This window comes from Eriocheir sinensis, chromosome 52, assembly GCF_024679095.1.
Source record: "Eriocheir sinensis breed Jianghai 21 chromosome 52, ASM2467909v1, whole genome shotgun sequence".
In the NCBI taxonomy this organism is placed as follows: Eukaryota; Metazoa; Arthropoda; class Malacostraca; order Decapoda; family Varunidae; genus Eriocheir; species Eriocheir sinensis.
The window spans coordinates 7522543-7548759 of record NC_066560.1 but is presented as its reverse complement, the minus strand read 5'-3'; the positions used below and the strand labels follow the sequence as shown (position 1 = coordinate 7548759).

At 44.8% G+C, this 26217-nt stretch overlaps 2 protein-coding genes across 2 annotated transcripts in view; both read right to left on the bottom strand.

Moving 5' to 3' along the window:
* Positions 1-1934: 1934 nt before the first annotated feature.
* Positions 1935-14486, bottom strand: LOC126983021 (PPP2R1A-PPP2R2A-interacting phosphatase regulator 1-like). Its single transcript, XM_050835437.1, has 6 exons — positions 14337-14486; positions 9847-10073; positions 9079-9160; positions 7686-7847; positions 6394-6884; positions 1935-6124 (listed from the first exon to the last, which is right to left on the bottom strand). Exons 2-6 carry the CDS (start codon positions 10035-10037, stop codon positions 5545-5547), a joined length of 1506 nt encoding a protein of 501 aa, XP_050691394.1. The 5' UTR covers positions 10038-10073; positions 14337-14486; the 3' UTR covers positions 1935-5544.
* Positions 14487-16643: 2157 nt separating this feature from the next.
* Positions 16644-26217, bottom strand: part of LOC126983018 (glutamate receptor ionotropic, delta-2-like) — a 22137-nt gene continuing 12563 nt past the window's right edge. The window contains exons 4-11 of the mRNA XM_050835435.1: positions 25056-25159; positions 24371-24461; positions 20902-21060; positions 19724-19910; positions 19077-19291; positions 18778-18903; positions 17380-17528; positions 16644-17279 (exon numbers count right to left, since the gene is read on the bottom strand). Coding sequence (XP_050691392.1) covers positions 17045-17279; positions 17380-17528; positions 18778-18903; positions 19077-19291; positions 19724-19910; positions 20902-21060; positions 24371-24461; positions 25056-25159 — 1266 coding nt within the window. The 3' untranslated portion in view covers positions 16644-17044. The remainder of the gene's footprint in view (positions 17280-17379; positions 17529-18777; positions 18904-19076; positions 19292-19723; positions 19911-20901; positions 21061-24370; positions 24462-25055; positions 25160-26217) is intronic.

The following is a 26217-nucleotide window of genomic DNA, read 5'->3' as shown; positions in this document are numbered from 1 at the left end:
TGATCTACATGCATAAAAAAAGGTAAATAAGGATGAAACTCCCTTCCTGTTTTTACCCGTACGAATGTAAATGCAGCAGGATATGATGTGGGGGAGGGGGAAGGGATCGAGGGGGGCGGGGGGGGGGGGGGGCACACCTGAGTACGATGACCCACACCTAACACCTTTCATTAACTCGAGCACATGAACATTGAGGTAACACCGAGGGCGGAGCAGTGGAACCAAGGGGGGTAGGGGTGACAGCTCCGGTTTTCACTCTTTCCTGTGCACCTCCGCTTTTCTTTTTCCATTTCTGGTAGGGAGTGACGGTTAATGGAATGCTAATAATAAAAAAAAACTTAGCAAACACCATCTTTTTCCCCAAGATCAAGATAAACAACAAAGGAGAAGGGAGGAATATGCCATCCCAACCCACAGGCAGTAGGCTACATATAGTGTGATTATACAACTAAGGATAAATATGGAAGTAGCAATATGAAACTAAAAAGATATAATGGTAGGGGACAAGTGCTAAATAAATAAAGGCCTTGATTTAATTAGTCAGGGGAGTAGACATAAATTATAATGGGACTGAACATTGATTGATTGATAGTTTATTGTTGCGAGTAAACACCAAAGGAGAAGGATTATAGAGTGACAAGGGAAGAAGGACGAGAGGTTACAGGTTTTCACTTCTCCCTGTAGACTACTTCCTTTCTTTATTTTATTGCAAGTATGGAGTGATGGTTAATAAAATCCTAGCAAACACCGTCCTTTTCCCCTATAAGATCAAGAGAGACAAGGGAAGAAATTGACCAGCTAGGAAAGATGAGATCCAAAAATATGCATATGATCTTTCCTCTTCCTATATTCCTCTTCCGTGCAACCGGCTCATTTTGCCCTAAAGTAATGGGAGTAGTGAGGAGGGATGAGAAATGAAGCGACATCGAGTACAGAATAAATAAGGTGATGGGGGAATGGGGGAAGAGGGACAGGGGGTAGAGGGGGAGAGGCGAGGAGGCATGAGGAGACATAAATAGCCTACTGTATCTCTTTTTCCCTCCTTCCTTTCTTCTTTTTGTCGTTTTTCTTTTTTTCTTTTCGTTGTTCCTTTCTTCTTTCTTTTTGTTGTTTCCTTCTTCTTTCATTTCGTTGTCGTTTCTTTCTCCTCGCTGTTTTTTTTTTTTTTTTCCTTAGCTTCCTTTTCTTGCATATGGGTTAATATAATCATCAACTTCTGACCCACTGTACTGACTCACAAGGACCTTCAATACTTGTGATAATACCCAGCAATACTAGCAAGGGCGGTGACACACACACACACCAGAGAGAGAGAGAGAGAGAGAGAGCATAAACCTTAAACACACTCATTAGACCCCAGATACTCTCCTTTTCAGCTTTTGGAAATAGGTGATGTGCCAGGTGGAAGCGTCTGGCACTACCGATGTGCTGAAAACCCCCAAATAAATATCTCAATTAAGGGCTGTCAGTATTATCACTAACATCACTATCAAATGGGCTACACACCTCTGAGCCAGACAACTGTTGCTCATTCAAGTTGCCTCACATGTTTCTTTCCCTTCCTCCCATCATTCACCATCCCTCATGCTTCAAGCCCCTCCATTTCTCGTTCCTCCATAGGCTTTCCTATCCGCCAGGTGGTTCTATATGCCATGATGTTAATTATTATGAATACACTATATACAGTAGTTTAGATTGTCTACATTTTTTGCAATCCTCCCTTCGTCAAGCACACTTCTGCACAACTCTTGTTTTCATTTCCTTAATCTGTCTACATCATCTCAGCAAACTCCTTTACTTGCCATTCACATGACTGCTGCAGCTGGTGTTTGTTATTAATACTTTTACTGAAAAAATGAATTAAATAACCCCTCACTGGTGTGGCAGCCTTCATCCCTGGACGGGGCAACACGTGGGAATAACAAAGTGAGGTGTGACTGACAATTGATCTATTTCCAAGTTTTCAAATATTTCATGAATCACAGATTCATAGTAACACACAATGTACTGCTTGAAAATAGTGACAGAGGCATATATCACTACATCATACTAATTTTATGGCCAAAATCATTTAAGTAATATTAATATCAAAATATCAGCACAAGACTCTATATGTTTGTAGTTTATAATATATACAGTAGTCATTCAGGAGTCCATCTTGATGTATAACAATCCCACTTAGTGCCTATGAAATCTACATTCACTTGACAGTTTTCACCTCTTGCTCTGCACACATGTACTCCATTTGCCACGGGAATCCATAATTACGACACATACGATGCTTAGCATTCTCAGAAACTTTATACAGAGTATGACAATGTGATGAATTGATAAATTCTTTGAAGTGACAAAATATTTTAGCTGTCTTTAAAAGAAGAAACAAAAAGCTGAAGCAATAGATCACAGATGTGACGAGACAGAGTGACAACACCAGGTACTCACGGAATCGTGTGTATGAATGACAGGTGCTTGTCTAGGACCTGACGCTGTGCATATATTGGTTGGTTGGCCTGCTGTGAGGAGGAACAATTTCATGTGTTGCATTTGTGCTGTATACAAGTACTTGACACACAACTTTTGATGCCAAACATGAAGATCCAAAACATGCAAATTGGTAATGAAATTGTTCCACCAAACTGATTGAGACCATAATTTATCCCAGGAAAGGAATGCAGTGGGGAGCTAGTCACTTACTACACTCTCCATAACCTTGAGCAAGCAGTCAGCCCCAAAGAGGATGTATGATGGGTTTATACACAAAGCTAATGCAGCATAAGTGGTCAGACAGATGATTTAAGGCAGGTAATGCCAGCATATGCTTCTCAAGATACTATGCTGGGGAATGTAATGTTTTTCCGACACTTTAGTATACAGATGGTGGCAAACTGTTTGTGGCTAAAAGGATAGTACTATATATTTCCACAGCAGTGTCTTGAATGTCTCCTTGACAAGATATTGCAACCACACAGCAACAACAGTGTATGCCTGTGTGATGGCACCAACACAGCACACTGCCCACCACACAGCAACAACAGTGTATGCCTGTGTGATGGCACCAACACAGCACACTGCCCACCACACAGCAACAACAGTGTATGCCTGTGTGATGGCACCAACACAGCACACTGCCCACCACACAGCAACAACAGTGTATGCCTGTGTGGTGGCACCAACACACTGCACTCTTGGCCACTCAGAGACAAATATGGTGCTAGAAACTAAGTGGTAACATGCTGACACATGCAACAATGAACAAAAGCTGAGCATAACACTGGGTGAAAAACAATTCTCAACAAAAACAAATAACTTCATGGAGCAACATTTCCTTTGAGGCAAGACATTTGTCTCGGTATATATGTTGGCATTGGAACAGCCTCATGGAGAGGTGCCCGTAATTTCAACTACTGGCATATCAACTTTAGGCAAAATGCCCTTTGAAAATTAAACGAGGAAGCACAACCCCCAGGACGAACCTACAGTACACAAATGAAATGTCTCATTGGTAATCAGCTGAAATATTGCTGTGTAAGTGTGACTGGCAGGGTGCACAGAGTGACTGCCAGCCATGTTCAAGGGAAGGGTGTGACACAAAGGGGTGAAGGCCACACGTGAGATTCGACTGTTGCTGGTGCTGTGGTGCGGCTTCCTGGGCAAAGTCACTGTCAGTGGGGCTTGAGGCTGCTGTGCCTCAGGGATAAAGACAGAGTGGTGGGATAGTTAGTCGGCTGCTGCACACTTCTTACTACACGAGCACTTTACGTAGTCTCTCGGGAAGGAAACACTTCATTGGAAACATGATTCATCTCTGACACAAAGCTCTGCCTTATTTCTCTTCCTGCTGAATAAGTGTGTGTATGTATATACATGTATGTATGTATGTATGTATACTGTTCTCATCCAATGCAACTTGAATGCTACCACTTTGTACAACTCAGTTTCTGTAATTCAATTTGAATAGATGACAGTCTCAACAGGTATGACATTTTAAGCATAATGATCTAGAATTGTGCTTGAAGTTGAGAGCAGAGGGAAGGAAAAAAGACTCAATTCTGAGCCACACAGGATAGTTCAAATGGCTACTTGCAGCCCTCACACCTGGTGCAGGTGAGGGGGAATCTCAAGATATGTATATTTTCAATCAATCTAAAAATTATGGAAGGACTGGGAGGCCCCCTATAAATACCCTGATGCTGGAAGGGGCCCTTCAAGGAGCCAAGCCCCAGACCCCAAAATCTTTAGCTACGTCCCTGTTGCACACACACACACACACACACACACACACATGCACGTGTACACACACACATGCACGTGTACACACACACACACACACACACACACACACACAAACACAAATACACACAAACATTCTTATGTTACTGAAAATTATGCAACATACTAAAGAAAAAATAATATCTAACAACATTAAGTTGGCATATGTTAGTAGTTGTGTTGAAACTCTTACACCATCAGTTCTTATCAGATGGAAGTGAAAACCCGAAACACCGATGTTTTCACTCTTTACACAAACTGAATGTTTCAAATATTTGTTTTCCCTACAAATGCTTAAATTCTAATTTCATTACTGTATTGGTCAATACATTTTGAAAACAGTAACCTTCACAGCTTGCAAATCTCAAGCTCTGAATTTCATGAAGAACTCTTTGGGTTTCCATTGGCTGGTCTGCTCACGTACAGCTTCTAGTTAGTAACGACACAAAACAACCATAATTCACTACATTACAGTCCATACTGGATTGGAACACTGAATGCCTACTGTATTATTTGTATAGCTATTAGTATATAACGCATCTATTGTATATTGTTCTATATCTTGAGTAACTGATTCCACAGCACAAGAGAAACCTGAACATTTTTTTGCAAATGGAGAAACCTCTCACATCATTTTCATTGCTTTTTTCTATGCACACAAATGTTTTCAATCTTAAAGTATAATGCTTTATACACTGCGACTAGTTGATATAACATGATCCATGACACTTGTGAAGGAGTAATGTGGTTTAGCTATACAACACTGATGCACATTATATGATAGATATGTAGAAGTCAGTCCAGAAATGTCAATATGATAAATATCACAATTATGAGAAAGTCTAAAAGGAAGAATGAAGACAACACTTCTTAAATTACATGTGACATAAAGCTTCAACTGACCAATATCATTATTTCCTCATACGTTTGAGGACTTTGCACATAAATGCAGGGTTCTAAATATACATCAACAGTTCACTGGGAGTTCAAGATTCATTCCTCAAATGGTACATAAATACACCACACGATGCTTGAAGTGCACACCTGCCACAAAACATGACATCACAGCTCTGCAGGATAGTTATGAAGGGGAAGTCTACATATCACATAGAGCACTCTATATCTTCACAGATAACACTAGATGATGTAAGGTATACAATGAAAAGCAACACTGTTCACACTGCCGCTGCACCAGGCCTCTGCCACCGCCGCCGCCGCGTCAGCAGCAGCAAGGCGGTGCCGGGTGAGCATCATGTGTGACAGTCAGAGGTGATGTCAGATGTTGAGTGGTGACTGTGTTATTGACTCGCTCAGGTCCATGTCCTGGTAGCTCTTGAGGTCGTTGGCCGGTACATCCTCGGTGATCATCGCGTCGTTGCTGCTGCCGTCACTTGTGTCTCCGCCCTTCCCGTGCCCCTCGTAGGCTGGCCTGTGCTGCCCGGCCCCGAACTGGTCCCGGTGGTCCTGGCCGACGATGGAACCACCATGTTCTTGTTGCCGGTAATGGTCGTTATGCTCCTGCCCAACAAAGTGGTCCCTGGACTCCCTGCCCCTGAAGTGGTCGCTGTGGTCGTGGCTGCCGAAGCAGTCCCCGGGGTCCTGCCCCCCATAGCGACCACCGTGCTCCTGGTTCCTGAAGGAGGCCGTCTGGTCCGTGTTCAGAGCCGGAGACACAGGCTTGAAGAGGTGTGGGGGAGGGTCGGGGGTGGGGCCAGCAGTCTCGGCAATGGAGGCGGGAGAATACGGTGGGGCAGAGAGGCCTGGGGAGCCAGAGGAACACACAGAGTCTGGGGTGCCCACGCTGCCAAGGGACCCTGGACCTGCAGGGCTCGGCGTGCTTTCCAGACTGCCAACACTGCAAATACACACCAATATTAGTGAATCTCTCTCCTTGCTGTTCCTCATCTTCCTCCAGATAACATGCTGGTCAGGATTACTTAGCAGCCAGTGTCCCATGTTACTGATAGTGATAAGCTGTACACACAATTCAATGCATATATAGGAAATGGGTTGAGGATATCTCTCTCATACAGGCATGTTAGCACACACACACACATACAACCCCCACCACCACACACACACACAGACAACCCACCCCTACACACACAGCCCCACCCTCCTCACCTGTGGGCCTGAGTCATGAGAAGTCCTCCCATGCATCGGTCTGGGGTACAGGTGGAGGCGCGCTTGCTGGGGGTCAAGAATGGCTCACACCGATCATCCATGTCCCATTTGCGTTTGAGTCCTGCTCCAAGGGGTGAGGGTCGCAGGGCGATGGGGCTGAGACTGCGGCGGGTGATGGTGCGCTTGGTGGGAGACGGTGAGGGACAGAAGGAGGTGTTCCGCACGTGTTGCTGGAGGGCCGGTGAGAAGCACTGCCGCCCAACACCCCGCGTGGGAGAGGCCCCGCACCCCGGGGTGGTCATGGAGGGGACTATGGTGAGGTGCAGCGGGTCCGTGTAGTCCCGCCGCACAGGTGCCGTGCCGCCGGTCATGGTGCTGGTGACGATGGAGGAGACAGTGCTGGCCACGTTGATGGGGGCCGATGATGCGCTGGGTTGTAGGTTCACGCTGGTGCTCATGCTGTGGGACTTGGGCCGGCTCGCATCCTCGGTCTGGGAGCAGAAGATAGCAATAGTGAACGTTTGTCTTAGTGACCCTATGAACCTGGTGATGGGCTGGCTAACACATCACCCAGCTGTTTGATGGGTGAATCTGCTGCCTCAAGACTGTTGATAAACCTTACTCTTTGGATTTTATCTCATGCAAATGATCTACAGCAGGGATCTCCAAACTATGGCCTGGGGGCCAAATCCAGCCTGCAGTGTGGTGGTCATGATTGATATGGAGCCTAACTTCAATGAGATCTTGAAATAAAGAGCAGCATCATCCTTCACATTAATGTGGTTGCATAAAAATGAAGGTAGAAATGTTTCTGGTTTACTTCTGTTTTACTTTAACTATGTTATGGTCATTGGTAAAAAATGGAAAGGTCATATATTGCTTTTTTTGGGCTAAATCTTGTGCGTAGGGTGTCCTTTACGTCTGGCATATAAATCATGACAATAACTCATTGAATAAAGAAAAAAGGGTAAAAAACAGCCGGCCCCTCAAGACATAAAAAAACACACAGAGTGTTCTTGCAATTCCATCATTTTGTGCATATGTGAGCAGGTCTCAATCTTGTGGGAGCTCTGCTCTTCAGCATGGAGACCTAGTATGAACATTTCTGTATATTCCAAATTCATAAGTGAGAGAGTTGGCGGTTATTAATGCAAATGGTTTGAGCATATGAAAATGGGAGGTTTACTTCATTTTAAAGCAAATAAACTGATAAACTTTATAAATACAAACACAAGAATTAAATCTGCCGCATGAATGAAGCCAGAACAGGAGAGCATTGCGTGTGGCCTCACCAGTGTGATGTCCTCCCACGACTGAGACAGGGAGTCGGTGATCTGGAGGGTGGACTGAACCGTCCTCTCGTGGGCTGCCTCCCGGTTCACCACGTCCATGCCCTCTTCCACCCGCAGCTGGCACACTCGTAGTGGCCCACTGCCTCGGGAGCTGCCAGGAGACTGCAAACACACAGGTAGGTTCATGTTCCAATGGCTGAAGTTTTGGCTGGTAATATACTTTTTTCTTTTTTACAACAAAGGAGACAGCTCAAGGGCACAAAAAAAGGAAACAATAATAAAAAAAGCCCACTACTTGCTGCTCCTAAAAAGAATCCAAAGAGGCGGCCGGAAGAGAGATCAACTGTTATACCGTCATAACCGTTGCCGTGGTGCTGATGACATAATCATTTACATTTAACAGAATCTTGGAATTAAGGCTGACAAAAACAAGCATCCAGCAGGAATACACAGGAACAGCCTTTGGTGCTGGCTTCACATGTACAAGTTCCTCTTACCATGAGCCATCCAAATGCCATATGCTGAATGCAATCCCCAAGGGCACCTCATGGAAAGAATTTCAGAGTATGGCAATGACCTCCACAGCTGCTACTCCAACAAATGTTAAGGGTTAATAAATAGGGTAGTGGATGAATGGAATAAATATTTATATATATCATTGATGCTAAAACATATAAAGGTCTCAAATGGAGGTTAGAGAGATTTATGGATGGGGAAGGAAGGCAGTAGGGTCGGCATTCTGAGATGCTTCCACTTCTCACAGCAATTATTTCAAAAGGCCAAAAAGATTAGTCGAGTTCTCATGAATGGTATTTTAGGTTTATGGTACAAAAGAAGGATGCAAACTACCACCAGGTGAAAAACTACCCTTAATCCGGTAGCAGCGGGGATCATGTTTCTTAATGGTCCCTCCAAGCAAGAAAAATGAGAGAAAATCACCCCTCACACAAACCATTTCATAATATATATCAAAGCATTTGTGATCAGATTATGTATCATCTATTTTGGGGGGGTTATATCATGGCACAAATTTGGCCCGTCGCTCCTACCGGGTTAAAGATGCCCCAAACTCCTATGAAAGTCTTGTCAAATATGTGTAACTGGGTGCCAAAATGTTAACGAATAAGGACCTGAACAACTACATCTCAGGAGCTGCCATGTGTAGGAAAACTGGCTCCTTGCAGTTTCTCGTGTGACGGCAAAATTACATCAAACTTTCCTGCATGTGCTGGAAAGAAATATTTCTACCACAGGTGTCACACAACATCATGAAACATGGGGCAACATCTATAATTGTAAAGAGTGTGCTGTAAAAAGAAACATCAAATTTTCTAACATCAATTATTGCCCTTTGAACACTCCTGAATTCCCTGTGAATCCCCAAACAACCTACCAGAGGAGAAATGGGCCCAAAGGATGCGCTGAACCTCCGTACCCGTGGCTGGCTGCCTGGCACCTCGCTCAGCACCTCACGGCTGGGGGCAAGACAACATGAGATAAGTCAGTTGAAACACACAGCCGGGAAGTGAAAACAACAAACGTGCAAGGAACAAGATACGCTGAACTAAGCATGCACATATCAGCATATTCATATTAACACAAGCTGATGCAAGATTATATGAGATAAAATTGCAGAGAATCATCTGTAAAATGAGAGGAGCTGCATGAAGTTGGGATGAGTTGAAATAGGCTGGACCAATACTGAATCCAAACTCTCAACGGGAAAATCAAAAGACAATGATCTTAATGCTTGACTTGGGGAGCTTTGTTTATGGACTACAACAGCGGTGTGGTGATGACGGCCTGGGCGTGACATACAGTCCATATGTTGCTATTTTTGAAATTTTACTGACACCTGAGGCTGACCTGAAAGTACGAGTAAGCTGACAGATGACACAAGCATAATTATGAGTCACTCAGATGCATGAGACTATATGAGTAAAGAGAATATGGAGACAATTAAACAAGTGAAATTAACAAAAAATAATTTAGTAACAACTACTGAAATATAAATCATTTCTGTGAAAAAGAAAGTAAAGATTTTTAAACCAAAGTATAAAAAACTCAGGAAGACAGTTACAATATCAATAAAAAATAAAATAAAAAAATTTATGAAGCTGTAAAGCTGTTGGTAAGAAAAATCCAAGGTCAAACATGTCACCTTGATATGGAGATGGGCGGCGTGGAGGCGGGCCCCTGCGGCACCAGCTGGTTGATCATCGGGGCGCTGCTGGACCTCTTTAACTTGCTGCCGCCTCCCACCCCACCCTGGCCACTCATGTGTCCCGACGAGGGGCCATTCCCACACCCCTCGCTGTCTGATACACTCGTTCCACTGACGTCAACATCCATCTCTGCTAAACTCTCTGAGCCTTTCACTAACACATTCTGGAAAGGAAAACATATTGTAGCTCAGGCAGGCAGAAAAAAATAAAAATCTGTATGTGGCTTAAATGTAGATTACATTTTACCAGTAGAAGTTGCTTCAGCTAGAAGGGAAAAAACATCAAAAGAATGATTTTCAGTTTTTTATCTCTGCAAATTCCTTGAACAACTATGCACCTGGTGCTGTTTTTCTTCAGAAACCATGTGCCAAACAGACACCTTGTGAGTCACCTTCATGCTAAGCCAATCACCGCCTGCTGCTGTACCTCATGATGTCAGTCTTGGAAAAAAGTTCTTCACAGATGATTTCATGACTTTACTTTGATTTTCACACCACAATGAGTTCTACCACTGGGAGTGCAGACCTGCTGCCCGGGTGTGCGTGGCAGCACATCAGAAAACTTGACGAGTGGAAACAAAACACTGCCTGCCAGAAAGTGACAATGGTGCAGCCTGTGTTAGTGGCTCCACACACATGTGAGTGTCATGGGTCCTTCATGTTCATGATTTTAGTTAATCTGACATATATTAATTTTTTGGCAGAAAAAGTAATATTTTAGTCTCCCTCTAGGTTACTACAGAGACACCTGGGCGAGGGGCATGAAGGAGTGAAAATAAGTATGGTGATTTATATAAGAAATGAGTATCAGATCACTCACAAGCACATAAATCACAAAAACAGTTTCTCCATCATAGCAAGATGCAGCAAGACAGTCTCTCTACCAACATGACTTCCAGATCCCGTCCAGAATATCCAATGAGAGGGAAGGGCAATTCACCGTGCAACAAGACTCAGTGAACTCGACAGGTAAAAAGCTACAGAACAAAAGAAAACTATCAATATACTAGTAAATCTATACAAAGTGGAACCATAACCCTGAGTCTAAGTTCTGACGACTGACTTCTGCTATCCCTTCCCACCTCCACATTATAAATATCAGAATAACTATATTGCAGTTGAGTAAATATTTTATTGAGTAAGTTACTATTTGGTGGGGTAAACATTTAGGTTACTATTACGGTAGAATTAGATTACTACCATATACTCTATTTAGCCTAAAGGGAGAATGCATGACAGGAGAAGCCTCGCCTACTGCCCTCGTACCTGACGCCAGATTCTGTGTACCACCCATCAGACCCGCTGTTCACCAGTCACCAGCACCTGAGCAACCACACCCTTCCTCTATCGCCTATGGGAAGGAGCTATTTTCTTGATGTGTTCTCACCTTAGGATATTTTGTTGTTGGATAGGTAGTAACTATTTCCACGGGGCTACGTTATCATTCCGGTGGGGCTAAGTTATCATTTTGGTGGTGTTAGTTTACCATCCCTTAAGGTGGAGTTGGGTCATTTTCACAGTCCAACCCAAACTATGCAATCCATCACACTTCACACTTCTCCATTGAAAACTGACCCATACACAAGTAACTTTGACTTTTTAAGGAAGACATATGCCTTGTTATCTAGTTAGTGATGCACATGAATGGATTAAGAAGATTTCCACTTTCCCAAACTACTATTTATCAATCCTGTACATGAAGCAGCAGAAGAAGGCACCACATGGCTCTTAAAGAAGGTGCAAACTAATATATACTGACAAATGGATGTGATAATAATAATAATGGGGGAGCATACGCCTGGGGACGGGTTGCTTCACTCACTCGCAATCCATACTCCCAGCGGTCCTCCCACGCAAGCTTCCAAGTCCCTCCTGGCAGGATCGGCTGACCTGCCCCGGCCATAAGTTACGTGGGCGCCTCCTTGGTCTCCTCCACTCACGGTTGTGTCATACAGAAATAACCCGGTGAGCAGGATCGACATCTGGGAGGCGCGCCACCTGGCCTTATACCTGGAGTTAGCGTTCATGGACTAAGCTGGTAACAGGCCTCAATTCAGTTTCACAGATTAGTCGTTGGTGTTCTGGTTCTGGTGTTGGTCGGGAAGCATAGCCTTTGCAACGGCGCTTCCCTATCTTGTCTCTATTTTCAACCGTTCAAGTTCCTCCGTTGGTGTTCCCTTTTCATCCACATCTCCTACACTATTTTCTTAGTTTCTTCTATCCATTCTTCTCTAAACTGTAGATCTCCAATGATGTTGTTTTCTTGTTCTATATAAGGTCTTTGCAAAGCTCATCTCAACGATACCCCATGACCCTGCGAAGGCACTTGATACCAAAACCATCGACAAATATTTTAGTCTCCCTCTAGGTTACTACAGAGACATCTGGGTGAGGGGCATGAAGGAGTGAAAATAAGAATGGTGATTTATATAAGAAATGAGTATCAGATCACTCACAAGTAAATAAATCATAATAATAGTTTCTCCACCATACATACATATACAAGTCACCATTCACTGTCCATGTCCCCCAGCCATACAGTAAAGATTTGAACCTTTGCCCACCTCCACAGATATCGACAAAGCCATACACTCGTACTGAGCAAGTCCATGACACTGTGGGCCAGGCCAATCCATCGAGTGGCTTCCTGGCGAGACCCACCATTGTTATGCACTATGCTACCAAGGTAAGTGAAGGTTTTGGAGACTTTGACATCCTCAACAGGGAGGGTAAAAACAGCATGGTAACAATATAGGGATGAGAAGAAGGCACACACTAACACATACTGACAAATGGATGAGATGGGGAGGGTAAAAACAGCATGGTAACAATATAGGCACAAGAAGAAGGCACACACTAACACATACTGACAAATGGACGAAATGGGGAGGGTAAAAACAGCGTGGTAACAATATAGGCACGGAAAGAAGGCACACACTAACACATACTGACAAATGGATGAGATGGGAGGGTAAAAACAGCATAAACTAACATATACTGACAAATGGACGTAATGGGGAGGGTTAAAACAGCGTGGTAACCGTATGGGAATCAAAATAAGACACAGACGAACTGATGTGACGGGGAGGATAAAAACAGCATGGTAACAGTATGGGCAAGGACTGCACGGTGGAGGTCCAAGCCAGGCAGACCCACGAAAAAGACCCACAAAACGCAACAATAACCTGTCAATTCCCTAACCCACACACCCAAAAACTATGGATCACCTTCCTTACACATTCTACGAGGATTACGTGTCCTTAAATAACAGCTAATGGGGGATACAAGAGTGGAAATCAAGGTGTTTTAAGCCATTCACCTCCACAAGGGTAGGCCAGAGGGAGGTGGCCGCCACACAAAACATCACATTTCTCTGTCAATCCGCTTAACAAATCCTCTAAATCTTACGGCCCACCTTCCTTATACCTCATACTAAAGTTACATGTCCTAAAACAGCGTCTAGGAGTGGAAATAAACGTAAAAATCGAGGTATTTTGAGCCATTCACCTCCACAAGGGTAAGCCAGAGGGAGGTGGCCGCCACACAAAACATCACATTTCTCTGTCAATCCGCTTAACTAATTCTCTAAATCCTACGGCCCGGCTTCCTTATACATCATACTAAAGCTATATGTCCTTATACGGGGTCTACGGGTGGAAATAAGCGTGAAAATCGAGGTATTTTGAGCCATTCACCTCCACAAGGGTAAGCCAGAGGGAGGTGGCCGCCACACAAAACATCACATTTCTCTGTCAATCCACTTAACTAATTCTCTAAATCCTACGGCCCGGCTTCCTTATACATCATACTAAAGTTATATGTCCTTATACGGCGTCTAAGAGTGGAAATAGACGTAAAATTCGAGGTGTTTTGAGCCATTCACCTCCACAAGGGTAAGCCAGAGGGAGGTGGCCGCCACACAAAACATCACATTTCTCTGTCAATCCACTTAACAAATCCTCTAAATCCTACGGCCCGGCTTCCTTATACATCATACTAAAGCTATATGTCCTTATACGGCGTCTAAGGGTGGAAATAAGCGTGAAAATCGAGGTATTTTGAGCCATTCACCTCCACAAGGGTAAGCCAGAGGGAGGTGGCCGCCACACAAAACATCACATTTCTCTGTCAATCCACTTAACTAATTCTCTAAATCCTACGGCCCGGCTTCCTTATACCTCATACTAAAGTTATATGTCCTTATACGGCGTCTAAGGGCGGAAATAAGCGTGAAAATCGAGGTATTTTGAGCCATTCACCTCCACAAGGGTAAGCCAGAGGGAGGTGGCCGCCGCACAAAACATCACATTTCTCTGTCAATCCGCTTAACAAATCCTCTAAATCCTACGGGGCGCCTTCCTCCTATCCCGCCCGAGCCTCCTGTGACCTTTATTGTTGGCTAGGACAGGTCAGAGGGTCATAATTACCCATTTCTCGAGGCCTCCGCCAGTATCGACGTCCAATGTTTTCGTGCAGGAGCCATTCCGGGGCCGAGCCGAGGCCGCTGATTGGTCGAGCCGCGCCGCGAGGACCAATCAGCGCGCGGGAAGGAAGTGGGGAACCCGTACTGGACGTGTTCCGATCTGTACGGGGTCACTATCACAGGGGCATGAGTTGGTTGTTAGTTGAAGGCTGGAAATGGAGAGAGAGAGAACCTGTACTGATCGTGTTGTGGTCTGTACGGGGTCACAATAACGAGAGGAATAACTATAATATGATAAATGAAGTATGAAACCCGTACTGGACGTGTTCTGGTCACTATCACAGGGGCATGAGTTGGTTGTTAGTTGAAGGCTGGAAATGAAGAGAGAGAGAACCTGTACTGATCGTGTTGTGGTCTGTACGGGGTCACAATAACGTACTGGAGAGGAATAACTAAATGAAGTGGGGAACCCGTACTGGACGTGTTCTGCTCGGTACGGGGTCATTATCACAGGGGCATGAGTTGGTTGTTAGTTGAAGGCTGGAAATGGAGAGAGAGAACCTGTACTGATCGTGTTGTGGTCTGTACGGGGTCACAATCACGTACTGGAGAGAAATACCTAAATAAAGTGGGGAACCCGTACTGGACGCGTCACAGGGTCATGATTTGGTTCACTGTCAGTGGTTCATGATTTAGTTCTGAGTTGAAGGCTGGAAATGAAGAGAGAGAGAACCTGTACTGATCGTGTTGTGGTCAGTACGGGGTCACAATAACTGGTTCATGATTTAGTTCGTAGTTGAGCCGTCACCAGAACGTAACCATCACCCGAGGATTGGACACACCGGCCTCAACGCCCACCTGCATAGTCTAATCATGGCCCACACTGCCCAAGGTGCCCCACATAGCCTGACACATCAACACTTCCTGCTTCACTGCCTAAGATTCCACTCCCTCCGCACCAGCCTCTGAATATCCCTAACCAGTAACCAGACTCCACATTTACAGGCAGCGACACCCTCAGCCACAACACTGCTTTCAGGCCCTCAAGTGTGCACAGACCTTCCTGTAGGAGTCTGGCCAATTTTAGGCTAAAGGACATAACAACAACAATAACAACAGCCACAAGCAACCTGTAGGCTACTGCCGGGGGTATACAGAAGCCGTAGTCTCATATGGCCTAACCAGCCCCCTAAAACACTTAAGAAAGAAATGCAGAGAGAAGAATAACTAAAGGCTACTGATGAAGGAAGATCTAGGAGAAGCGACCTAAGAAGCGATACAGAGGTTTACAGATGAGCTACATTACTGCATATCCGGTTGTTAAAACTTTGGTTACTATCTCACTAGAGCTTGATTGCGATTTTGGTGGAGCTTCAAAGGAGAAAACATTTCGCCTTTTACTCCACTTCAGGATGACGAGTGTGATTGTGAGGATGAGGCATTGTAGTGCGATAGTGTTATAGTGAGGAAAGGTAAATAGTGTGACGCCATTGAAAAAAAACAGTGTGTCAATAAGCAGAAAAGAAAGGAGGACCTGCGAAGCGATACAAAGCGATAAAAAAGGAAGAGGAAAATAAGAAGACAGATGAGAGAGCCAAGAGAGTGGGCCTTTGAAATGATGCGAAATGACAATCACAAGAAAATAAAAATCTTTCCTTCACTTTATTTTGTTTCTTCTTGTGGATAGGTGCTGAGCCTGACACGCATCTCACTCTTTAAAGTTCCAATCATATCATGGGAGTGAGAACTGAGGCTGCATTTGATTTTTTGATGGGAAAAGAAATAGAAGCTCTGACTGGGCTGGACACACACATTTGGCAAGGCTTTCGTAGGAGTTGTGGGCATTTCCAGGGGTACCAGTCTGGCCCTTTTTCTGTACCATGAACCTGACTGGGCTGGACACACACACATTTGGCAAGGCTCTCGTAGGAGTTGTGGGCATTTCCAGGGGTACCAGTCTGGCCCTTTTTCTGTACCATGAACCTAACTGGGCAGGACACACATTTGGCAAGGCTTTCGTAGGAGTTGTGGGCATTTCCAGGGGTACCAGTCTGGCCCTTTTTCTGTACCATGAACCTAACTGGGCAGGACACACATTTGGCAAGGCTTTCGTGGGAGTTGTAGACATTTCCAGGGGTACTTTTATGACCCTGGTGGTAGTCTGACCCTTCTTCTGTACCATGAACCTGACAAGGCTGGACACACACATTTGGCAAGGCTTTCGTGGGAGTTGTGGGCATTTCCAGGGGTAGTTTAATGACCCTGGTGGTAGTCTGGCTCTTTTTCTGTACCACGAACCTAACTGGGCAGGACACACATTTGGCAAGGCTTTCGTGAGAGTTGTAGGCACTGAGAGGGGTACCTTTATGACCCTGGTGGTAGTCTGGCCCTTCTTCTGTACCATGAACCTAAAGAAACACTCATGAGGACTCGATTAGCCTCCTTTGTGGTCTCTGGAAATAGTTACCCTCAAATCAGTCTCATTTTCTCTCCGTTTATCCTCTGCACCGACACAAATCATATAAACAACACACGGAACATCTTTTACACATAAATTTGGAATGAATAAACGAAGTAAGGAACAAAACTTTAATTCCTCACACAACACCTCCACTTCGTCTTCCAAAGTAGGCACTAATGATGAGGTCTCAGGGTCGCGCCTTCTTGTAATCGTCTTATATCCTTGTCAATCCTTATGTAGCCAGTTGAAATCTATCCTCCTTGGGCGAACTTGCTGCCACGCCACTGCCCAAGCAGGATCTCCAGCAGCAGGACGCAGCAGGAGAGCGAGACGCCCCCGAGGAAGAGCAGGAGCGTACCGGAAGTGTCGAGCAGATTAAGTGACCTGACTGGCCGCTTCTTGGTGCTACTGATGCAGCGACTCGCCACCGGCCAGAACCGCTTCTTCCAGGCGTCCATCAGCCCCGTGTCGATGAACTGGAGGATGCTGGCCATGGGGGGAAGGACGGAGAAGAGTTGTAGATGTGTTTTTGTTTTAATTTACGGTAAAAGAGGCAGCTCAGGGACAAAATAAAGAATGCACTCACTCCAGGCTGAAGGCGTCTCGGTAGGGGGAGCCTCTCTGTAGGATCATGCCGAAGCGCGTGGAGAAGAAGTGGTCGTTGACGAGACTCATCCTGCAGGACCCGTGGATCGCCAGGTCGCTCGCTATCGCCATCTCCAGGAGCGACGCGTCCTATGGGTGCGGGGAGGGGGATACACAAGGGTACACAAGGACACGTAAGGGGCTATTAGACTATGTAAATTTTCCGTGGATCTTCAATCAAACCAAGATTTCCGCTGGCGAGGTTCTCATTTGTTATTTGTTATTGCTGTTGATGATGATGGTGAGTAATATCGCAAGGAACTCTACCGTAGCTTTGGAAGATCGTCGACATGTCAGACAACCACGGAAATATGAGAACCACGCTAACGGAAATCATGGTTTGACTGAAGATCCACGGAATATTTGCCCAGTGTAATAGCCCTATAAGGATACAAGGAGACTGCAAGAGGCCAGAGGGATCGGTATTCTCAGATGCTTTCCGCCTCTTACATCAGCTATTTCCAAAGGCCAAAAAAAAATAGATTAATCGGATTCTAATGAGTGTTCTTGGTTCACGGTACAGAAGAAGGGTCCAATTTTTTTTTTTTTTTTTTTGCGTCTGAACCTATAGCGCCGGTAGGCTTGCTTGAGGGGCCTGGGTGGTAGTCGGCCCTAGCCCGTCATGGCGCAGGCAAGTGTTTATAGTGGCGCCATCTTCTCTACAATTATAACCAGAAGTCATAAAACTACCCCTGGGAATGCCCAAAACTACACCGAATGCCTTGCCAAATATGTGTAGAAAGAAGCACAAGCAGAGGACAGTTCAATCCCGATACATTGTTAACCCGGTAGCTGGGGGGATTATGTTTTTAAAAGGCCCCTCTAAGCGAGAAAAATGAGAAAAAATCATCACTCACGCAAACCATTTCATAATATACGTATATCAACGCATTTGTGATCAGTTTATGCATCATCTATTTTTGTGGGTTTATATCATGGCAAAAATTTGGCCCGTCGTTCGCTGGTACACGGTAAAGCCACAAATTTGGCCCATCGCTCGCTGGTACACGGTAAAGCCACAAATTTGGCCCGTCGCTCGCTGGTACACGGTAAAGCCACAAATTTGGCCCGTCGCTCGCTGGTACATGGTAAAGCCACAAATTTGGCCCGTCGCTGCTACCGGGTTAACAGATACATAGATTAGAAAGAAACGCAAAGAGGTGGCAGCTAGCATACGGAACAGGAAAAAGAAGAGTGGAAAGAAGACCAAACAGAAGAATGCTCAGTCACGTTACAGGAGAAAGAAATCCGTAAAAAAACCCACAAACTAGAGAAAGCTATAAGGCGCTAAGTAGGCCTATGCAAGCTAAGTAAGTAAGAAGGAAACACAAACACGAACCTCCACGTAGGCCAGTTTGTCCTTCAGCACGGCCTGTACGCCCCCTTCGAAGCTGTACACGAGCAGGTCACTCGTCTCCCGGTGCAGGCCGCCTACCTTGCCGAACATGCTGTCAGGCTCCGAATACTGCCGAAAGTCACACGCGGCGGAGAGGAAGGTAAAGATTAGGGTAGTTAGTTACGTAAGTACTTAGTCATATTGTTGGTAGGTAGTGTTGTTGTTGTTGTTATAGTTGTTGTTGTTATCATTATCGACACAAAAACACTCCCCCACACACACACATCCATACACACACACACCTTAAACAGCTCCTCCATCGCGCTGTTCGCCTGGTAGGTCCACAGCATGGGTCTCGTCTCCACCATCTGCAGCATGGAGGTGATGGCGGGGCTGCTGAAGCGGACGGTGATGGAAGAGATGAGCTTGCTGCTGTAGGAGGCGATGGTGATGACGCTGAACACCCACCACCACGCAGCCAGCACCCGCGTGGCCTCCGTCTGCGGCCGACTCACGCCTGGTGGTGGTGACGAAGGTGGTGGTGGTGGTGGTTGTGGGGGGTGATGGTAGTGGTGGTGATGGTAGTGGGGGTGATAATAGTGGTGGTGGTGGTGGTGAGGAAGGCGGTGGTGATGGTAGTGGGGGTGTTGGTAGTGGTGGTGGTGGTGATGAAGATGGTGGTGGTGGGATAGAGAGAGTCGTGGTGGTGGTGGTGGTGGTTGTATTGGTTGGGATATAATGGTGGTGATATGGTTGTATGGTGATGATGGTGGTGGTGGTAGTGGTAGCGACGGGGTTGTGGTGATGAACACCCCAAAACAACACCACAACACCACAACAACACCACAAAACAACACCACAACACCACAAAACAACACCACAACACCACCACAACGCCACAACACCACAACACCACAAAACACCACAACACCACAACACCGGGACTTACTCTGGGCGGTGAGGGAGCCCAGGGAATCGAGGAGGGTGCGGAGGAGCGAGGCTTGGCGTGGGGCGCGGGCGGCATGGGTGCGGGTGTGGGGGTAGAGGGCGGCCCCGGCGACCCCGGCGAGTGGGTGAAGAAGGAGCACAGCCAGGCAGCCCACGATCACCCAGGAGGCAACCACGGCAGCCCACACCTAAGGGAAAGAAGACTGAAGATTGGCTGACTGGTGATAAGCGCTCTAAATTTAGGTTGGTATTTAAGACACTTTCGCTTTTCACATCATCTATTTCTAAAGGTCAAAGAGGGGGTCAGTCGGGTTCTAATGAGTGTTTCCTTAGGCCCACGGTACAGAAGAAGGGTCAAACTACCGCCAGGGTTATAACACTACTCCTGGAAAATGCCCTCAACTTCTACGGAAGCCTTGTCAAATATGTATTTTTGGGATGCGAAATATCATATAATGCGACCCATTTATATAGTCTCGTAAAATATTAGCAAACGTTTGTGGCTTTTTTTTGTTACGACCGTTTTTGGAGGCCGGCGAGGAGACACATCGGGTTGTAATGAGTGTTTTTCCCGCTCATGGCGCAGAAGCCTTCCAGAATTACCGCCAGGGTCAAGAAGTCACCCCTGGAAATCCGTACAGCTTCTGCGAGAGCATTTTTAGATAGATGTAGCCTAAGATTTTGGCAGCGTTGTCAGATTATCGTACTCACCACATTGTATTTATAATTTTTAACCCTCAAACTCTCGTACCTACACAAATAACGAGAGAATATTGAAGTTAGCGTTAAAACTGTTATTTATTGATATTTGTTTGTTTGTTTTTGCTATAGATATCAGTCAGAAACTACGAAAATGCAATGGTGTGTACGATAATTTGGCAACGTTGGGTTTCGGAGTCTCAAACATTTCTTTGCACACACACACACACACACACACACACACATCTGATAAGGCTTACGCAGATCTTGTTGTCAGTATGGGAAGTTTTATGAGCCTAGTGATAGTATGCCATGGCCTAATGAACGTGAAAATAACCTAACCTAACCTAACCTAACCTAATTAATCTCCTTTTTGGATTCTGTAAATATTTGTCACGAGAGCTGATAGTGTCTGATAACATGTGTCCCCTTCTTTGCTTCTATCCTCCTTCCCTCCCTCCCCGCTTCTCCTCCACACACCAGCCCCTCGAACGGCATGAGGAAGGTGGCCAAATCGACGTTCTCCCCCGCGGCAGGAATCATGATATCCCAGGGCTCGAAGTCGAAGGGCGTGGTGAAATCGATGGCCTTCTCCCGCTCCTCCGTGATGGACGTGGGACCCAGGGCCATCTCCACCTCCTGGGGAAGAGAACTCACTCACTAGATGTCTGAGTAGCTGGCCTGGAGAGAAAAAGAACGATCTAATTAATTTCCGTTCCTTTCCTTTCCTTAATTTATCCTCCTCTTGATATCCCTTCGCCTTTTATGTAAGTTTACCTTGTTAATCCTTCTCCCTTTCTTCATTTCGTTTCTCATTTATCTCTTTTTCCGTTCATTTATTCACTTTTCATCCTGTGTTCTTAATTTCTATTCCTTTTCTCTCCTTCGGTTATTCCTCTCCTTTTCTTAATTTCCTTCCCTTATTTATCACCTTGCTAATCCTTCTCCCTTTCTTGATTTTCTTTCTCATTTATCTTTCTCCTTTTTCTCCCTTCATTAATTCAATTTGCATTCTATATTATTAGTTCCTGTTCCTTTACTCTCCTTCGGTTATTCCTCTCCTTTTCTTAATTTCCTTGCCTTATTTATCACCTTGCAAATCCTTCTCCCTTTCTTCAGTTCCTTCCTCCTTTATCATTCTATTTTTTTCCTTCGTTTATTCAATATGCATTCTATATAATTAGTTCCTGTTCCTTTACTCTCCTTCGGTTATTCCTCTCCTCCTCTTAATATCCTTCCTTTGTTTATCACTTTGCTAATCCTTCTCCCTTTCTTCACGTCCCTCCTCCCTTTTTTTTTCTTTTTACAGCAAAGGAAACAGCTCAAGGGCAAACAAAAAAATAATAATAATAATAATGAAAAAAAAAGCCGGCAAATCTTAGCCTTATCTTAACGAAGTGTATGTAACTTTAATGTATTTCTAATTGCTGTGTTCCTCCCATCGCGGTTAGAGCCTATTTTTTTCATTTTACAGCAAGGGAGGCAGTTCAAGGGGGAAAAACAACAAAAAAAAAACAACAACAAAAAGAGTCCCCAAGGCGCTGATCAGACAAAAAAAAAAAAAAAAAAAAAAGGAGAGGTCAGAGGAGAGGAGAGAGATGATTTTTTTCCCATTTTTCCTTTTGAGCATATTGACTGATAGGCCTCGCGACAGACGTAATGAGGCGCGGTACAGGAAACGACAGGTGAGGGCGGTGACTAATTAGCACATCAGGAAAAGAACGAAGTTATGTGACAGGTAGGCAAGAGTCGGTGATGGACGAGAAAGTAATGATTGAGGAAAGGGAGGAGTAGAGAGGGGAGGGAAGGGAAGGAAGGGAAAGGAGGGGAAGGGAAGGGAAGGGAAGGGAAGGGAAAGGAGGGGAAGGGAAGGGAAGGGAAGGGAAGGGAAAGGAAGGGAAGGGAAGGGAAGGGAAGGGAAGGGAAGGGTAAATTAATGTATGGAAAAGAGGGAGAAGGGTGGGAAAGGAAAGGAAAGGGAAGGAAAGGAAAGGAAAGGAAATGAAGGGAAAGGAAAGGAGAGGAAAATAAAAGAAAGGGAAGGAAAATTAAGGGAAGGGAAGGGAAGGGAAGGGTAAATTAATGTAAGGAAAAGAGGGAGAAGGGTGGGAAAGGAAAGGAAAGGAAAGGAAAGGAAAGAGAAGGAAAGGGAAGGAAATGGAAGGAAATGAAATGAAAGGAAATGAAGGGAAAGGAAAGGAAAGGAAAGGAAAAGCAAGGGAAGGAAAATTAAGGGAAGGGAAGGGATGGGAAAGGTAGATAAATTTCAGCAAAGAGGGAGAGAGATGGGAAAGGAAAGGAGAGGGAAGGAAAGGAAAGAAAAAAGGAAGGGAAGAAAAGGGAAGGGTAAATAAATGTAAGGACAGAAGGAGAGAGAGAGAGGTGGGAAAGGAAAGGACAGGGAAAGGAAGAGAAGGGAAGGGACGGAAAGGAAAAGGAAAGAAAGGAAACGAAAGGAGAAAAAAGGAAAAAGGAAAGGAAAATAGAGAGAGAGAGAGAGAGAGAGAGAGAGAGAGAGAGAGAGAGAGAGAGAGAGAGAGAGAGAGAGAGAGAGAGAGAGAGAGAGAGAGAGAGAGAGAGAGAGAGAGAGAGAGAGAGAGAGAGAGAGAGAGAGAGAAAACCCATATACGTAACTATTTCAAAACAATCTCAATCATGATATTCGTTAAAAAAAATCACCGCTGTCAAAATGATTAGGCTCGTTAACCCTACAAAGAGACGGGCGATGGAGACTAATGACCACGGTGATAGGGAGAGTCAGGTAATTAGTTGTGTGTGATTACCTGCAGGTGGGGGGACGGGCAGGTGAAATATTGCCTCGTTAGTACCTGCGGCGACTGTCGGTAACAAGGCTGCCGGGTCGCATTATAAGACATTTCGCTGCCCAAGAACACATCACCTATTCCCAAAGGTCAAAAAGAAGGTCAGTCGGGTTCTCATGAGTGTTTCTTTAGGTTCACGGTACAGAAGAAGGGTCAAACTACCACCAGGGTCATACAACTATCCCTGGAAATGCCCACAACTCCTACGAAAGGCTTGTCAAAAATGGGTTCTTGGGCGACGAAATCTTTCAAAATACGACCCGGAGTCTACAACGCAGGGCCGAGTCTCGTGTTATCAAACCTCCCTGGCTCTTGTTGGCACTGCTTATTGAGGCCGCCGAGGAGATTTTTTTTTTACAGCAAAGGAGACAGCTCAAGGGCACAAAAAAAGGAAACAATAATAAAAAAGCCCGCTACTCGCTGCTCCTAAAAAAGAATCAAAAGAGGTGGCCGAAAGAGAGGTCAATTTCGGGAGGAGAGGTGTCCTGATACCCTCCTCTTGAAAGAGTTCAAGTCATAGGCAGGAGGAAATACAGATGAAGGAAAATTGCTTCAGAGTTTACCAACGTGAGGGATGAAAGAGTGAAGATGTTGGTTAACTCTTGCATAAGGGGTTTGGACAGTATAGGGATGAGCATGAGTAGAAAGTCGTGTGCAGCGGGGCCGCGGGTGATACGTCTGGTTTGGATACTTGTGAGACTCAGTGGATATTTGTGATACTATAAAAAAGATAGATATTGAGATTTGTACGAACTTAAACATGGCCAAGTGACTATGATGATGCCAAGTTTATTAAAAGGACATCAGAAGGCTATTCATGAAAGCAATTAAGACTCACTCATTCACTACGACGATGCTAATAAGTGCTAACTTCGTAATTGGATAGAAAACAGATCCCCCCCCCACACACACACTCCCCCCCTCACACACGCTTCCCCCAACCTCTCCACTCCCCCCCACACACACACTCCCCCCTCACACACGCTTCCCCCAACCTCTCCACTCCCCCCACACACACACTCCCCCCCTCACACACGCTTCCCCCAACCTCTCCACCCCCTCCCACACACACACTCCCCCCCTCACACACCCAACCCTCAACCTCCCCCCCCCCCCCACACACTCACGTAGCGATGCACCTCCCCCACCATGCCGTTCCACCTGCCGTCGCTGCTGACTGACCCCCACTGGCCGTCATCAGGTAGCTTCAGCGTGTACCTGCGGGAGGGGAGGAAGGGATGAGACGAAGGGGCGCTACTGTAGGAGGAAGGCGACGAAGGTGTGTGTGTGTGTGTGTGTGTGTGTGTGTGTGTAAGTTTCGAGGTAAAGAAAAAAACAAGATAGATCATGTAAGGTCAAATAAAGGTCAAACAAGGGTCAAGAAACGTCATGTAAGGTCAAAGGAAGGTCAAGGCAGATCTGTAAAGGTCAAAGAGGGTCAAACCAGGTCATATGAGGTTACTTATGGTCATGTAGATTCAACGAAGGTTAAACAAATGACAAATATAGGTCAAATTAGGTCAAGTGAGGTCATATAAAGGTCAAATAAGAGTCAGATAGAGGTCAAAGGTCAAATGAGGTCAAAAAAGGTCAAATAAGGGTCAAATAAAGGTCAAGGAAGGTCACAATGAAGGTCAAGGCTGCTCACGTGAAGTTGTACTGTACATCCGCGTGACAAATATAGGTCAAGTAAGGTCAAGTGAGGTCATATAAACGTCAAATAAGGGTCAAAAGTCAAATGGGGTCAAAAAAGGTCAAATAAGGGTCAAATAAAGGTCAAGGGAGGTCACAATGAAGGTCAAGGATGCTCACGTGAAGTTGTACATCCGCGTGAGGCTGTGCAGGAGCTCGATAAGGATTCCGGAAGAGCCGAGGACCCTGCGGCCGTCCAGCTTCAGGGAGACGTAGGGGAGGCGCTGTGAAGAGAAAAAAAATGTCATCTACTCAGTCCATGGAATCACGAAACTTTAGAATAAGGAAGAAAAAGGAAAACAAGAAGGAAAATGATCAGTGAAATGTCTCATACTCGACCCACAGAATTAGAAAAAGAAAAAAAGCACTGTGAAGAAGAGAAAAAAAATGTCATCTACTCAGTCCATGGAATCACGAAACTTTGGAATAAGGAGGAAAAAGGAAAACAAGAGGGAAAATGATCGACCCACAGAATTTGAAAAAGAAAAGGAGAAAAAAAATGTCACCTACTCAGTCCATGGAATCACGAAACTTTGGAATAAGGAAGAAAAAGGAAAACAAGAACGAAAATGATCAGTGAAATGTCTCATACTCGACCCACAGAATTAGAAAAAGAAAAAAAAAAGGTAGCGCTGTGAAGAGAAAAAAAATGTCATCTACTCAGTCCATGAAATCACGAAACTTTGGAATACGGAAGATAAAGGAAAACAAGAACGAAAATGATCAGTGAAATGTCTCATACTCGACCCACAGAATTTGAAAAAAAGAAAAAGGAGAAAGTAGCACTGTGAAGAAGAGAAAAAAAAAATGTCATCTACTCAGTCCACGAAATCACGAAACTTTGGAATAAGGAAGAAAAAGGAAAACAAGAACGGAAATGATCAGTGAAATGTCTCAAACTCGATCCATAGAATTACAAAACAGATATTAAAAAGAAAACAAAGAAGAAAATATCAGTGAAATGTCTCAAACTCGACCCATAGAATTACAAAACTGCCATATATTAAAAAGGAAAAGAAAAAAGAAGGAAAAAACAGTGAAATACCTCAAACTCGACCCATAGAATTACAAAACTGCCATACATTAAAAAGGAAAACAAAAAAAGAAAAAAATAATCAGTGAAATGTCTCAAACTCGACCCATAGAATTACAAAACTGAGATATTAAAAAGAAAACAAAGAAGAAAATATCAGTGAAATGTCTCAACCTCGACCAATAGAATTACAAAACTGACATTAAAAAGGAAAGCAAAAAAAAAAAAAAAAAAAAAAAATCAGTGAAA